Source organism: Myripristis murdjan, chromosome 23, assembly GCF_902150065.1.
Source record: "Myripristis murdjan chromosome 23, fMyrMur1.1, whole genome shotgun sequence".
Classification (NCBI taxonomy): domain Eukaryota; kingdom Metazoa; phylum Chordata; class Actinopteri; order Holocentriformes; family Holocentridae; genus Myripristis; species Myripristis murdjan.
The window spans coordinates 8,944,900-8,959,327 of record NC_044002.1 but is presented as its reverse complement, the minus strand read 5'-3'; the positions used below and the strand labels follow the sequence as shown (position 1 = coordinate 8,959,327).

The following is a 14,428-nucleotide window of genomic DNA, read 5'->3' as shown; positions in this document are numbered from 1 at the left end:
CTCCATATGGCTAAACCCTAAACTGAAGGGGATATGTTTAAGTTCTTTAAAGACCTGGAGGCACAATTTCACCTATCTCACCATCAGTTCTGGAAATATCTACAACTCAGACACCTATTACTCTATACTTTTGGATCTCTCTTAACACTTCACCCCACTGTAAGTTTTCGTACCCAAATAATAGGGATCTTTGGTAAGGGATATGAGGCCTCACTTCAATGCTTCTAAAATTCTTAGATAAAGGCAAATCCTCTCTGAGACTGTCTTGGGAGGTGGACCTTAAGGTGTCTTTCACATAGAAAGAATGGAGCAGGATCTTACCAAACCAGTATTACCTATAATATTTGCTCAGATTCAGCCAAAAGCCACTAAACTGATAGGACGGTGCTTCACAGTGCAGACGGAGAATGACCCAAAAAATACTGCAAAACCAACCCAAGAGTTACTGAAAGCAAAGAAGTGGAATATACTTCAATGGCCAAGTAGGTCTCCAGACCTCAACCCAACTGAGCTGCTTTTCACTTGTTGAAGACCAAATTGAAGGCCGAAAGACTCAAACAAGCAGCAACTGAAGGCAGCTGCAGTAAAGGCTTGGCAGAGCATCTCAATTGTAGAGTTTGTCCAATTACTTTTGAGTCTCTGAAAATGGGGAGACAATGTATAAAACTGGCTGAAATTCCTAAACGGTTAATGCCATATTTTAGTTCCAGGTTTTAAATTAAAGCTGAAGGTCTGCACTTCAATCACATCTTGATTACTCCATTTCAAATCCACTGTGGTGGTATACAAGGGAAACATTATGAATATTGTGTCACTGTCCAATACTTATGGACCACATGAATCTTTTTTTTTTTTTTTCCTTTTTTTTTTCTTTGGCCTCAGTCAAACTGGTGGGGACATGTGACATGACATGAACATTATTCAATGTAACTTGTGTTGAGCAGAAACAACAATAAACACTGAACAGTAAACTATTAAAACATATTCAAAATAGACAACAGCAGTGTCACCAAGTATGTTTGTGTGTGTGTGTGTGTGTGCTAGAACTAATATGTCACAAGGTACCACCTCTAATACATATCCACACACACAACCATAAATGACCACAAACATGCTAATAATCACTTGCATTCACATTAGTCATCCACACACATCTGCTCAGGCACATGGGTATAAATACACAGACATGTACAAAACAAAATACGCAGAAACATTCTTCATTATTGAAAAATGATTTCAACCTTGAATCTACTCTAAGAACCTTTAAAAGAAAATTTGATAAATAACAGTGCAAATTATATTGATTTATTCACTCATGGCTTGAACAGCAACAGAAATGGGCTTTCCATAGTTGATAAACAGCAGAGAAAGTCAATCTAACCTGCTGTTTTTGGCAGTGAAATTCAATTTGCACTTCTCATAAATCGTGACCGTGACTTGAACTTTGCATAAACACAGGCTATTAGGTCTGAACCTTTTTCTCACCGGACTCCAGGTGTCACAACATAGACTAGTTCATTTCTATCCATGACAGTCTGAGTGACAGCTGGATGACAAACTCAGACAATCAATACGGAGCTTAACACACTTCTGAAATGAAAAGTGAGGGATAAAGGAGGCAGAAGGACAGAGAGAGAGAATAAAGATGGATGGAGAGTGATGGGAGAGAAAGTAGGTGAGGATGAATTAGGTTGAGAAAATTAGGTGAATCTCATGTGGGCTCATGAGGAGTTGAGACAAAAGTGATGGGAACGACAGGGGTAGGAAAACTTTTTAGCAAAGTGGCTCGCTCTGCCCATCCATTCTCACAGGGGACGCATGGGTTTCTCTCTTAATGTAAAATCAGCTTATTCATAATTACACAGGCTACATTAGCGCTGTGCTCATTTAATTATGCAATAACAACTCAATTTCTTTTTCGTCTCGGCCTCTCTTCCTTCCTTCCTCTCTATAATTTAAGAAACACACACAGACACAAACCCACCCACGCACACCCAAGACGATGCCACCCAATACCAGCACACACACACACACACACACACACACACACACACACACACACACACACAAACAAACCCACAACGGTGCTGCCCACACATACACACTTGCATATGAACACACCCACACTAACTAACACAGGTTCTGTTTTTTCTAAGATCAAACTTAACCCCCCCCCCCCACACACACACACACACACACACACACACACACACACACGCACGTATCACACACACACACCACACACATACTCATCCAGGTGTGATCCCATCTAGGCAGTGTGCCAGTCATGCAGGCAGGCAGCCAGCAGACAAGACAGAGTGTGTGTTGTGTCGTAAATGTCAGGTGTCCCGCTGTTCGCGCCAGCCTCTGTCCCATCGCTAAACACTCTCATCTGCACACACTTAACCACAGTTATATACACACCACAGGGGGATATCGGAGGGGGGAAGGAAGGAAGAAGGGGGGGAGGGAGGGGAGGAGGCTACAGCTGTCATAAGGAAGCAGGAATATTGGAGAGTAGGGGAGGATTTGGATCAAGTTGGCTCTTCTTCAAACGAGGCCGGTTTGATCACAGCATATCCAAGGTTACCAGAAAGACAAGAGAGAAAAAAAAATTAAACTTTGGTGAGTTGATGGTTCTCTGGTTGGAAGCACACTTGTAGCTGCTTAGAAGAAAATGTTGGATTTCACACTTAAGTTTGATTCTGAAATTGATTCATATAATTCAGAGTCATACCTATACAGTGATATCTGCTCCACTGTGCAAGTTTACTCCACAAAGTTTAGTTATTTCAGCCAGTTTGGAAACCAGTGGGCTGAAAAGAGCGCTGAAAGTGGACCAGCAAATACCATTATATAGGTAAGACTCATGTTGGATAAGTGCATGTTGGATACGTCACAGTGAGAGGACAGATCATTTGCCACTTCTGAATTAGCATAAAGCTGACTCAAATTATGCTTTATGCAAATTAATCCATCCAACAACATGCTTGGCTCACAAAAATCTGGTCAAATTGTCAAACTAGGCTGAGTCACGATTCGGCAACAGCAATGCGTATTTCACACCTCAAATGTTTTCAGAAACACATTTTAGTGTACTGTTGGGGTGGAAAACAAGAGCCATTTTACAGCTGTTTCCACTTTTCCTGTATGGCAGACCCATACACTCCAACAACAGCATTAATATCTCTGCAGGTAAAGAGCAGTGATCCATGGCATATACAAATGTGGTTAGATCTGTTTGCTATTATATCCAAGAAACAAGCCGAAGTTGAAGAAGACATATGAGTGAGCATTATTGAGCATGCAACAGTCAGATGTTTGCATGGAAAAAGATTATTAGTGCAGTTTGAATCTGAAGCACTGTTTTCTCTGCATTCTTGCTTTCTGTGATGATATTATGAGAAATACTAATGTATATTTATTCTGTCTGTAGTCTGCTGTTCATGGTGTTGAAGGAAAGCTGTCATGCAACACATTTTGTTATCTATGTCTTCAAACAGCCTGTTTTTGTTTTATGTTGTTTTATGTGTTATGGTTTTGTCTGCCACAGCTTCATACACAGGCCTAGACAGCATAACCAGCTGGCACACCTCTGCAGCATGCGTCTTCACCTGCACCAGCACCGCACTAATGTTTATCTTTTCTGTCAATGCTACTTTAATGTGCACCGTCTCAATTCTGTAATCCATACTTTCATTTCTATATCTCTACTTAATGTGCTCTTGTGATGGGATTCAATGCCAGTCAAGTCATCCAACAGCAGTGGGATAGAGGAGAGGATATGATTTCTCTCTTCAGCTTCAGCGGTCTCAGTGTGTAAAACCTGCAAAGAAACCTGCCTAATCCTGACTCAAGGAGCTGCTACAGTGGATTTTATTAATCTGGCTTTTTACTGTCCCATGATGGCCTTGAAGCTGTTTTATTGGCCTTTTTTCTCCTATTAGTCCTACTTTCTCCCATTTGCGCCAAATCATATTTAAACATTTTTGATAAAGAAAGAGCAAGAATGAGAGCAGATTAAAGATAGGCAGCACTGAGGCAAAAGGCGTGGAAGCGAAGGAGTGAAACAAAGAGACAGATATCGAACCGATTATCCAGAGCTGCCAGGCGAGCCGGTCTCTCTAGTGACGGCTCATTCACTGTGTTCCCAAGGTAACCAGTGAAAGTATTCACTCTGAACAATGGCAATATTCACTAGCCTATCACTTCACAGTGGTGGAGGCAGTGTGTATGTGTGTGTGTGTGTGTGTGTGTGTGTGTGTGTGTGTGTGTGTGTGTGTGTATACTGCATTACCCTACACCATGTGACAACCTCGTGTTGATTATGCAGTTTCATGGCGTGCACTGCACACTGGACACTGCAATACAATGTGTGTGTGTGTGTGTGTGTGTGTGTGTGCATGGACACTGCAGTACAATGTGTGTGTGTGTGTGTGTGTGTGTGTGTGTGTGTGTGTGGGCACTGCAGTACAATGTGTGTGTGTGTGTGTGTGTGTGTGTGTGTGTGTGTGTGTGTGTGTGTGTGTGTGTGTGTGTGTGTGTGGACACTGCAGTACAATGTGTGTGTGTGTGTGTGGGCACTGCAGTACAATGTGTGTGTGTGTGTGTGTGTGTGTGTGTGTGTGTGTGTGTGTGTGTACCTGGGACAGGCTGGTGAAACCCAGGTTGTGGCAGCCATTACAGGGTGTGAGGGCCTCCCAGAATCCAGTGGGGCCGCAGCTCTTCTCTCCCTCGTCTTCCTCCAGGGCCGGAGCGAGAGGCGGGGTGGGCCGCTGTTTGCACAAAAACACACAGTTTTCAAACACTCATGCACACCGATCGATGCTAATGATCTGCACCTGAGACCAAATCGATACCAGGGTCCATACAGATCTATATTACATGTATACATGACATTTCCATTTTAGGCATTAAATCGACAGTCTCATACAGAACAGCTTACAGCACAACAGTGGAAGAAGCTTCAATTCCCAGATACGCAAAATTATAAGCAGCCATGTGTGTATAGAGAGAGAGAGAGAGAGAGAGAGAGAGAGAGAGAGAGAGAGAGAGAGAGAGAGAGAGAACGAATTCTGCTAAATCTGCTAGAAACAGACACTTGTGCATACAAATGAATTTAGTCAACTATCCATTGGTCATGTAAAAGCTTATTTTCTCTAAAACTGGGGGGTGGGGGTGGGGGTCAGCATGGGGGGTACGTTAAGTGCACTGACATAAGATTTTCAGGCAGATTTTTTGCACTGTGTGGAAAACAAAGACTTCTCTCAAAATGAGTTTGCCAGAGAGGAGGGTGCAGGGGGAGGAGGCCTTGAACAGTGCAACACACACACACACACACACACACACACACACACACAGACTCATGCACACCCATACACAAACATAGTGCCCTTTCCTAGGACTCTGTGGCTCCCCGGAGGCAGGAGTATGGATGAGCTTTGTGACACAGGGCGTTGGAGGGCAGATATGGCTGACCTGATATCTCAGTGAACCATACAATACAGCAGAGGACGCGTGTCACAGCAGATTACACCTCCAATACAGAGACAGAGAAATATCAGTGGAGTGGATGACATGTGTAGGTCAGAGACCACGGCAGACAGCCAGTGGAGGTCAGGCGACAAGAGAAGAAACTGAATTTTCTCGACCGAGGGCTAAATAAAACAAGAAACAAAACAAGGAGAAGGCAAAGAAAAGTGAAGGAAAAGAGAGAGGGGACTGAGAGAGAGGACAACTTGGAGGAGATGTTGAAGACAGGAGGACGTGGTGGGTTCAGACGCCGGAGCGGGGAGCAGATTGCAAGATGGAAAGGAAAGGAAAGCAGGGGAGGTTAGCGAGGCAGGGAGGGACAGATGGAAAGAGCAAAAGAGCAGCAGCGGGATTGGAGACGGAAGCAGAAAATGAGGCTGAAAGCAAAAGGTCACCAATCTTTCCAGATCGTAAAGGGCCCGCTGCAACACTGGAATACTGATTGACGTTAAATGGACTGCAGTGCCCACATGCACATGCTGCATGCATGCTCAATGGGGCTGGACAGATAGAGTGGGCTCAAACTGACATAGTATTACTACTATTAAAAATAGACATCAAGCTCATCTCTGATATTATGGATATCATCAATTATTCATTTTAATTATTGTATAATTGATCAATATAGCACTGGTTATCTTTAATTTAAGGAGGCCCTCAAATCAAAAATGAATTGCTTCTAATAAAACATTTAGATGGCAATAAGTATGTATGAATATATTTTCTTGTTCAGTGAAAATGCTGTTTCATCATGGACAGAGCAGAACTCTGGGTGAAACACTAACTGCCCATATTTTGACATTTTGAATATTTTGACATGACATCCGTCAAATTCAAAGATGCTGAATATCATCAAAATATTATCAGTATCGGTAAAATATTCAGATCTGTATTGGCCTTCACAAATTCAGTCTTTGTGCACACACTTGGACACATGGTTTTGCACATGTTTTAAGTGTCACAACACACAGACACACACACATTTTTCAAGTAGAATTACGCACAGAGTCATGTGTGCATTGTTCCTGTGGGCAGTCTGTGCTGTAAGTGAGGCGGCAGATGGGTGTCGTGAGTTTTGCATGTTTTATTCATGTGTGATAGACACAACAAAACACAGCTCTGGGATGCAGAGCATTCTAATAGCTCTGGCCACACGTACTGAGGGCCGCCGGGGGGCATATAAACACACACACATACATACACACACATACACATACTGAGAACGTCGGTAATGGAATACAAATAGGTACTTATAGAGAGAGAGGGGGACAGAAGATGGATCAAGATAATTACAGCCTAAGTGAACAGAGGTATGTGTGTATATGTGTGCGTGTGTGTGTGTTTGCTTCGGTATGTGCATGAACATGTGTGCGCAGGTTTGAAAAGCCTCTTGTACATACACACACTCACACTGAGCATGTGTGATGAAGTAATGAAGCAAAGGAATAGATGATGAGCTATTGATCAATGTCACAACAGCCTGGTGCAGAAGTGTGTGTGTTGTGCGTGTGTGTGTGTGTGTGTGTGTGTGTGTGTGTGTAGGAGGGGGTCTTAACCCTCTGAAACCTAAACATGCTGCCTGTGCACAAAATTCCTTATTTCTTGAAGAGAATATTAAAATTAATTTAAAAAAAAAGGAATGAATGAATAAATAATAAATCACTACATTGGCCGATGAAGATGCAGTTATTTTGTTGGAAAGCATGGACTCTCATTTTTTTTAATGTTATGATAATAAAAATATTTTTTAAAGTTAAATTAAATTTAAAAAAATATATAAAATCACAAAATTAAACAAATATATAACAAATGCATAAAAAAACACTGCATCTTCATCAGCCAAAGCAGTGATTTGTAAATATTTTTGAAAGGAATAAAGTCAATTTCATTTCGATTTCAGAGGGTTAAGTAAGAATGAGAAATACAAAAACTGAAAGCGACATGGTGTTACAAGCAGGTGAGAGGAAAGCCATACAAACCTATCTCGAGGTGTGTGTGTGTGTGTGTGTGTGTGTGTGTGTGTGTGTGTGTGTGTGTGTGTGTGCTGCTCTGAGTGAGCAAGAGAGAGAGAGAAATAGAAACAAAAACAGAAATAGACGCAGCACATACACACACACAGCTACACAAGCATCTGAAGAAGTGTGCATGCATCGACAGACACATGGATATACACACAAACACAACTTTGGATGCTTCTGTGTGTGTGTGTGTGTGTGTGTGTGTGTGTGGCCTAGATGCTCAGGAGGGGGTTCAGTGTGATAGGTGACTTGTGTCCAGTGGTGCGTCTGACTCCCTGGACAGTGGGACAGAAACCCCTCTGAGCTGCTTGGTCACACTGCAACGCCTGTCAGGAATAAACACGTCTGCTGAAAAATGATAAAAACTCAGCTATTTCCATCGGCTGCTGTACACACCGACATGCTTTCATCATTTTCCCCGTGAGTGTGTGTGAGGCAGAGTGGGGAGAAGAGGGAAAGAAGAAATGAACAATTGAGGAAAGCACTACAAACACAATATTTCAGAATAGAAAGCTTAAAATACGCAGCAGTGAGTGTTTGAGCAAGAAATGAAATACAAGTAATCCCCAGCAAGACAATCAAAGAAGAAAAGCTGCTGTGTTTCACCAACAACTGAATGATAAATGAGCAAGGCAGCCTAGCTCTGACTGATACTGCCCTCTGCTGTTCAAACACACACTACTCACCTTCTTTAACCCGGAGATTATTCACTTACACACGCAGGACACGCCTGGTTCTTCCCTTGTGTGACCAAACCTCCGCAAAATGCAGAGGTGATATGCATGCACAGGGAAATGTCTTTGATTATATGGCTTTTAAACTTAAAGGCCTGACTCCCTGCACTATGCACAGCGGAACCAAGTGGTGTGTGTGTGCTTTTCCTCTCAAATTACCCGCAGGGCTATGGTAAAAAGCAACGGGGCATATGCACAGCGCTGATAAGATACCCAATGATTCATGCATTTTTCTTACAGGCATATCAAAGTGACTTGCAAGGACACCGGACAGAATGATTTATAAGTCGCTTTGTTTTCCAGCCAAGTTTCTGGTTGCTGCTGTTGTTTTTTCACATCTTATTTTTCTAAATCTCTGCAACAAAACAGCAAATACAAGAAAATAAAATATATCCAACTGTGCACATCTCACAACTTTTGATAATCCATATCCAAGACCCAAATTGGCCTCTAGTGGCTGATTTCCATGTGCTGCCTTCGAGCACTGTCCAAAGTATTGTAATTATCGCTACCTTCACTTCAACTCAGAAAGCAGAGTTAGATGCCACCAACTGGATAACCACTGAACCAAAGCTTGTTTTCAATGACTTCCTAATTGAAATAAACACAGTGTAAGATTTAAGTGCATCAACAACAAAGTGCTGTTGTACATAAAGCTGTGAACATCTGAATTTCTTACTGCTGAGTTGGGACTTTCAGGAGCAGAGAGCACTGATGGGTTTGTCACCAACTGATGATAACAGCAATATTTATGATGACATTTGGCTAAGAAACTGATTTAAGGACCAATCACGTCTCATTTGCAGCTCCACTTCTTCATTCTGCTGCTCCAGCACAAAGGTGTTTGGTGCCAACTGCACATTCATTCATCGAAAATAAAACTACAGCCACTGAAAGAATACACTGTTACTGGGTTCATGTTGCTGCCAAAAAAACAAGATCAAAAAACACCTCTCATTGCACCAATCCTCCATCATACTTCACAGCCACACATCCAGCTTGATCCTTTTTGGAGTCAACATTTCATACACCCAGACCTCCCACACTGTCTGAGCTGTTGGGTGACTGTACCTTGGTGACTCGGGTCAGGGTGCCGTTGGGCCGATCGCTGCGCTCCTCATCAGACAGCCGCCCGCTGCCAAAGCTGTCCATGGAGTGGGAGGAGATGGTCTGACAGAGCTCCTCAAAGGAATAGTCCCTGTCCCGGCACTTCTTTATCTCGTGAAGGAGTTTGGACAGCTCGCCCGTGACTGCATCATCTGTGGGGGAGAACGAGGAGGGGGAGGAGGAGAATGAAGGAAAAAGGGAATAAGATGTATTTCCAAAGTTTCTTACAGTCCTTTTTTTAGTCTGGGTGCAGCGAGGCAGGAATCCTGATCCCTGGTGTCATGCTATAATGAGCTACAGGATACACAATGGTAAAAATAACCTTATATGCCTGGTATAAGCATGCTCTGGTCCCCTAACATTTACCCTGACCAGGGCCAAAAGACAAAGGGGGGGCGCAGGAGGGTAAAATGAATATGGTGGACTTTTGAGGAACAAAGGTTCACCATCAACAAATTTCTTTCATTGTCGTCCTTCTTTCCTCAATTTCACCAAACCCTCAACCACCACAAAACATTGAATTCAGGAGTGTGGATAGCTGAGGTTCGATCCCACTGTTTGCCTGATCAATCAGAAGATTGAACCATGAGCTTGAAGCAGGGACACAACTAATGGGTGCAAACTGCTGTGCCCCTGTCTTGCCACACTGACATGTTCAAAGCCGTGCTCAGGCAAGTGTTGAGGAGCAAACTATGCTAATGACTTTCTCTTCTGTCTCCCTCCTACAGTCTCCAAGGTAATCACGGTAATTATGGTATGTGCTGACAGTCGGTGAGAGAGGAGGATGGATCAGCAGGAATTCACAAGGTGATACCCTGTTGCAATGTTGCATTTACAACACAGGGGGCAGCATTGGCCAGGGTAAATGCATGGCAGCTCAGGGAGGTAGTGACTAGTTTCCACCACTGAAAGAGCTGCTCACCATGCCTGGGTTTGTATGGCTTTGTTTCCGAATACTGAAAAACAATTCCACACATACCTCAGAACAGGTTCAGGAATATTTTTCAAAATCAGCATAAAAGGCCTTAAGCATGTGTTATGTGATATGAAATATACTGGACACATGAGATACAGTCTTCTTATTGCATTGCTGTCAACATACAATACAGCTGCAGGTAGGCCTTTATCTAGGCACTGCAATCATATATCCATGAATGTCATCTACAGTTACAAGTACATCATTAGGCCTTTATTTATGTATTTATTTACTTATTCATTTATATTTTACTCTGAAACTTGAATATATCCTAAAAGTTATGTGAAATTATAAATATTAATAAATATTATTTATCTGTTTGTTTGTTTGTTTGTTTTTTAAATATTTGTTTAGACCAAGTTTCTCTCGCTGGTCTCTTTTACAATAAGCATTCTGGGTCCGTATATTTCCGGTCAGAAAATTTTGCTTCGACGCTGTGAGTGTTTGTGGGTGTACTCACTCTTGTGTCTGAGGGAGGGGGATGCGGAGGGCGAGGGAACGGACGTTCGAGGAGCAGGGATAGGACACTTGCGGACAGGCTCCTCCATTATACTCCGGCTCTCCATCTCCTCCATCATGTGCTCTGCAGAGAGATGGAAGAGGACAGGAAGGATTGAGAAGGAGGTGTGGAGGATCACAAAGATGACAGACCACAGGGGCTCGGTGAAGTAGAAAGAATAGAAAGAGAATAGAGTTGAGAGATAAAGGAGTTTGGGACAGGAAGGGGCGGGGGCAGGCAAAAGCATTTCAGTGGCATTTTACTAGATCAATATAATAGCACGGCCATCAGCACGGTAAACAGCTTGTGCTGCATTCAATTCACACCGCAAAATCACTTCACAGCTTCGCCTAATAGAGCACTCTGCTGTTCATAAACCCAACAGGCAAGAATTATGGAGGGGAAAGAAAGAGAGAGAGAGAGGAGGAGGGCAAGCAAGGCATCGAGGGTGGGCAGGCAGAAACCAAGTAAAAGACTGTAATGAACTAGCTGGAGTGAGGCATTAGCAGGCAACCACACACACACACACACACACACACACACACAAAGAGCAATCATGTGGCAGATAGACTACAGAGTCCTAATGAGGGACCCTGTTAATGTCAAGTTGCTTAGGTGTGTGTGTGTGTTTGTGTGTGTACGTAAGTGTGTAAGGCTACTCCTATGAACCCTTCTTTATAGTAGTACCTCCATAATTACTACCTCCATAATTATGATACACAGCTACATTTGCATACAATTATACTGTGTGTGGGGAGGTGTCAGATAAAGAGAGAGAGAGAGAGAGAGAGGGAGGGAGATGGAAAGAATTAAAAGCCTTGACACTTTTATTCCTCTGTAATCACACATTAGTAGATTGTCCATAAAAAGCAGACGACGTACAGCCTGGTGTGCAGGCTTTGCAGCAGATAAACCTCAGCGCTCGACACAACCAGTAAAACTGAGCTGTCAGTGAATTGTAACTGAGGGATAAATCGCACACTGTAAATCAAATGGGATTGTATTCCGAACAAGAAGCCTGTGGCAACCAGAGAGCCCTTTGACTGGCACCACTGACTAAATGACAAGTCTTCTGCTACAGTGTGTGTGTGTGTGTGTGTGTGTGTGTGTGTGTGTGTGTGTGTGCGTGCGTGCGTGTCCTTTTCCATCTCCTTTCCAACAGGAAATGGCATGCAGCTGATCCATTCACTAACTCACAGCTGTGTCCTCTCTCTCTCCCTCTCTCTCTCCCACACACACACACACACATTTACTTTCTCCTTTTTCTAGTTCAGTCCAAACTTCTCCATTTCCAACTGTCGTTTCCTGAAGTCAGACTGCGATGAGATTTTCATGACTCTTATTCCTGGTCCAGTGGTGCTATCTCATGCATTCTGACATTTAAAATGTTACAGGTGGTCCATTCATATCCTTAAGTGTTTCTTCTGCTCATTTGTGGATTTCCTACAGTCTCTTTAAGTGTTCACTACACACCAAAGACGCACACACAGAAGTTAAGATACAAAATTGACTCTGTTGAGAGCTGAATTCAAAGGATGCCATATAATTCAAATCTAAAAGATAAAAAAAAACAGGTGCATTTTTCCCTTTCTTGCACAAATGGGAAACTCAGCGGGGAATCATCAATTAAAACTAAATGGCTCCCTGTCTTCTGCAGGCACACTACAGTTTCCCAGTCTTGATTTCAACTTAAATGTCTGTCATTTTGGAGCTGTGGCCAATTCGTAACATTCCTGGGATTTAATCTGTCATCCCCTTTCTATCTTTACTCCCCCAGTTGGCCCAAATCACCATTAATTTGGTCTCTTTCTCTTCGTTTGTATCTTGCCCTCCATCCTGCTCTTCTTCTTTCCTCCTCTATCTTTATCTCTCTCTCTCCCTTTAAATCATGAGTAACTATGTGCCTTGTATATACCCATAGATTACACAAAGACAGACAGTATAGGCCTCCAAACCACAGATTACAGCATTCACACTAAGCCTCATAATCACCTCAGGACAAAACAGTCTTTAAAAGGTGCAATCTGGAGAATCTTTGGTTCCCAGGGGACCACAGAGCAAACACGCACAAACAACCACAGCTCACACAGGAAACTAACTGAGGTAAACAGCAGAACAAAAACAGCTCCTTTAATGCTGGGCAGTATGGAGGATGAAAAAGATTAAAGAGAGAGAAAGAGAGAACCCCGAGCAGAAAATACAAAATATTAGGACCGCTTGCTCTTTTGTTGAAACAGGCAGACCAGGTGAATTTGCAGTGAGTGAGAGCTATGATCCCTTATTGATTTCACATATTAAATCAACCTCAGCTGTGAAAAGGAGACGCACAGAGGGATGAATGTGATGTGAAAATGTACAAAAGGACTTTTAAAATAACCTTGGAACGAAAAATAACCTTGCTACATATTTGTCTGTCTATTCTTATGTATCTACATGTCACAATATATCAAAATCACATTACTTTCACTTCCTGAAAAACAGCTAGCTCTTAGGCATTACTTTATTGCATTACTTTATTGTAATATTGGCATTCATAACCCTCTGACCACTGCTTTCATCTGAAACCTGCAGCTTCACAATATTTTTTCAAATTGAATTTTGTGACACCTAACAAGTATGCATAACAACACTTCTGACAGATGCAAGGCTCCAGCACTTTTTCTTTGTTTTTGCATGCCTGAAGCTGAGTGAAAAAGTGCAGATGTATATTTGGTCATTTCCCCACACCTGAACCCACTCTGCCGTCATGTAAACCTGACTGGAAACCCCTTCTCAAAGCCTAGCTGATGCTAGCTAGCTGCAGTGCTGGCACATTGTTCATGTCTAGCGATGTCTTGTTTGGCCGGCTTCATCGGCACGGTGGACGTGCCACCACAGTTTGGGTTGTCGCTAATAAATTAGCCACGCACAGCTAGCATGACAATCGCTTGCCTCAGTTTTGTTTCTGAGGAGCTCATTTTCACGAGCACTGTGTCGTGACGGCTTCTGGGTTCGTCTCAGGCTCAAATTTATCAGGCTGCAGTGCAGACTCTCTCTGGAGCATTCGAAGATCAAGTAAGAGACAGGACAGGATGAGAGACTACTTGTGAACAGAACCGACATTAACAGGAAATACACAAAATTACAGAGGTACACCATCAAGCAGCTGTTTCTTTGTATCTTTAAGTCTTGAGACAGTTCAGATTGAGCAGAAGGGCATAATATCAGACATCAGGATTGAAGTCCTAATGAGAATCGAACCTAATTTGCAGCGTATTTTCATCTATCAGTATCAATTACAAGTTGTTAGCTCAACCACTAAACCATTAATTTCTTTGGTTTAGACCCTCTGATTCAATTATGTGATCTGACGCAGGAAAAAAAAAAAAAACAACATTTGCTGTAAAGACGATCCATGTCTTCAGTCTGGAATTACTTTCAGCTGGGGACCGAAAGCAGTCCAACAGCTAATTGAAATATTTTCAATGCAAGTGTTTGGAGGGGTGGCAGCAGCAGAGCTAATTACAACAACGCTAGTTTAACCAGGCACTTGAGGAAACACCATTCGAAGGAGAACAACGAG

General features: G+C 42.7%; 1 protein-coding gene across 6 annotated transcripts in view; it reads right to left on the bottom strand.

The window, feature by feature from the left end:
• anks1b (ankyrin repeat and sterile alpha motif domain containing 1B) overlaps positions 1-14,428 on the bottom strand; it is a 235,720-nt gene that overhangs the window by 131,344 nt on the left and 89,948 nt on the right. For all 6 annotated transcript variants that reach the window (XM_030045592.1, XM_030045583.1, XM_030045584.1 and 3 more), the window contains 3 exons: positions 10,828-10,950; positions 9,356-9,543; positions 4,644-4,775 (listed from right to left, as the gene is read on the bottom strand). In XM_030045592.1, coding sequence (XP_029901452.1) covers positions 4,644-4,775; positions 9,356-9,543; positions 10,828-10,950 — 443 coding nt within the window. The remainder of the gene's footprint in view (positions 1-4,643; positions 4,776-9,355; positions 9,544-10,827; positions 10,951-14,428) is intronic.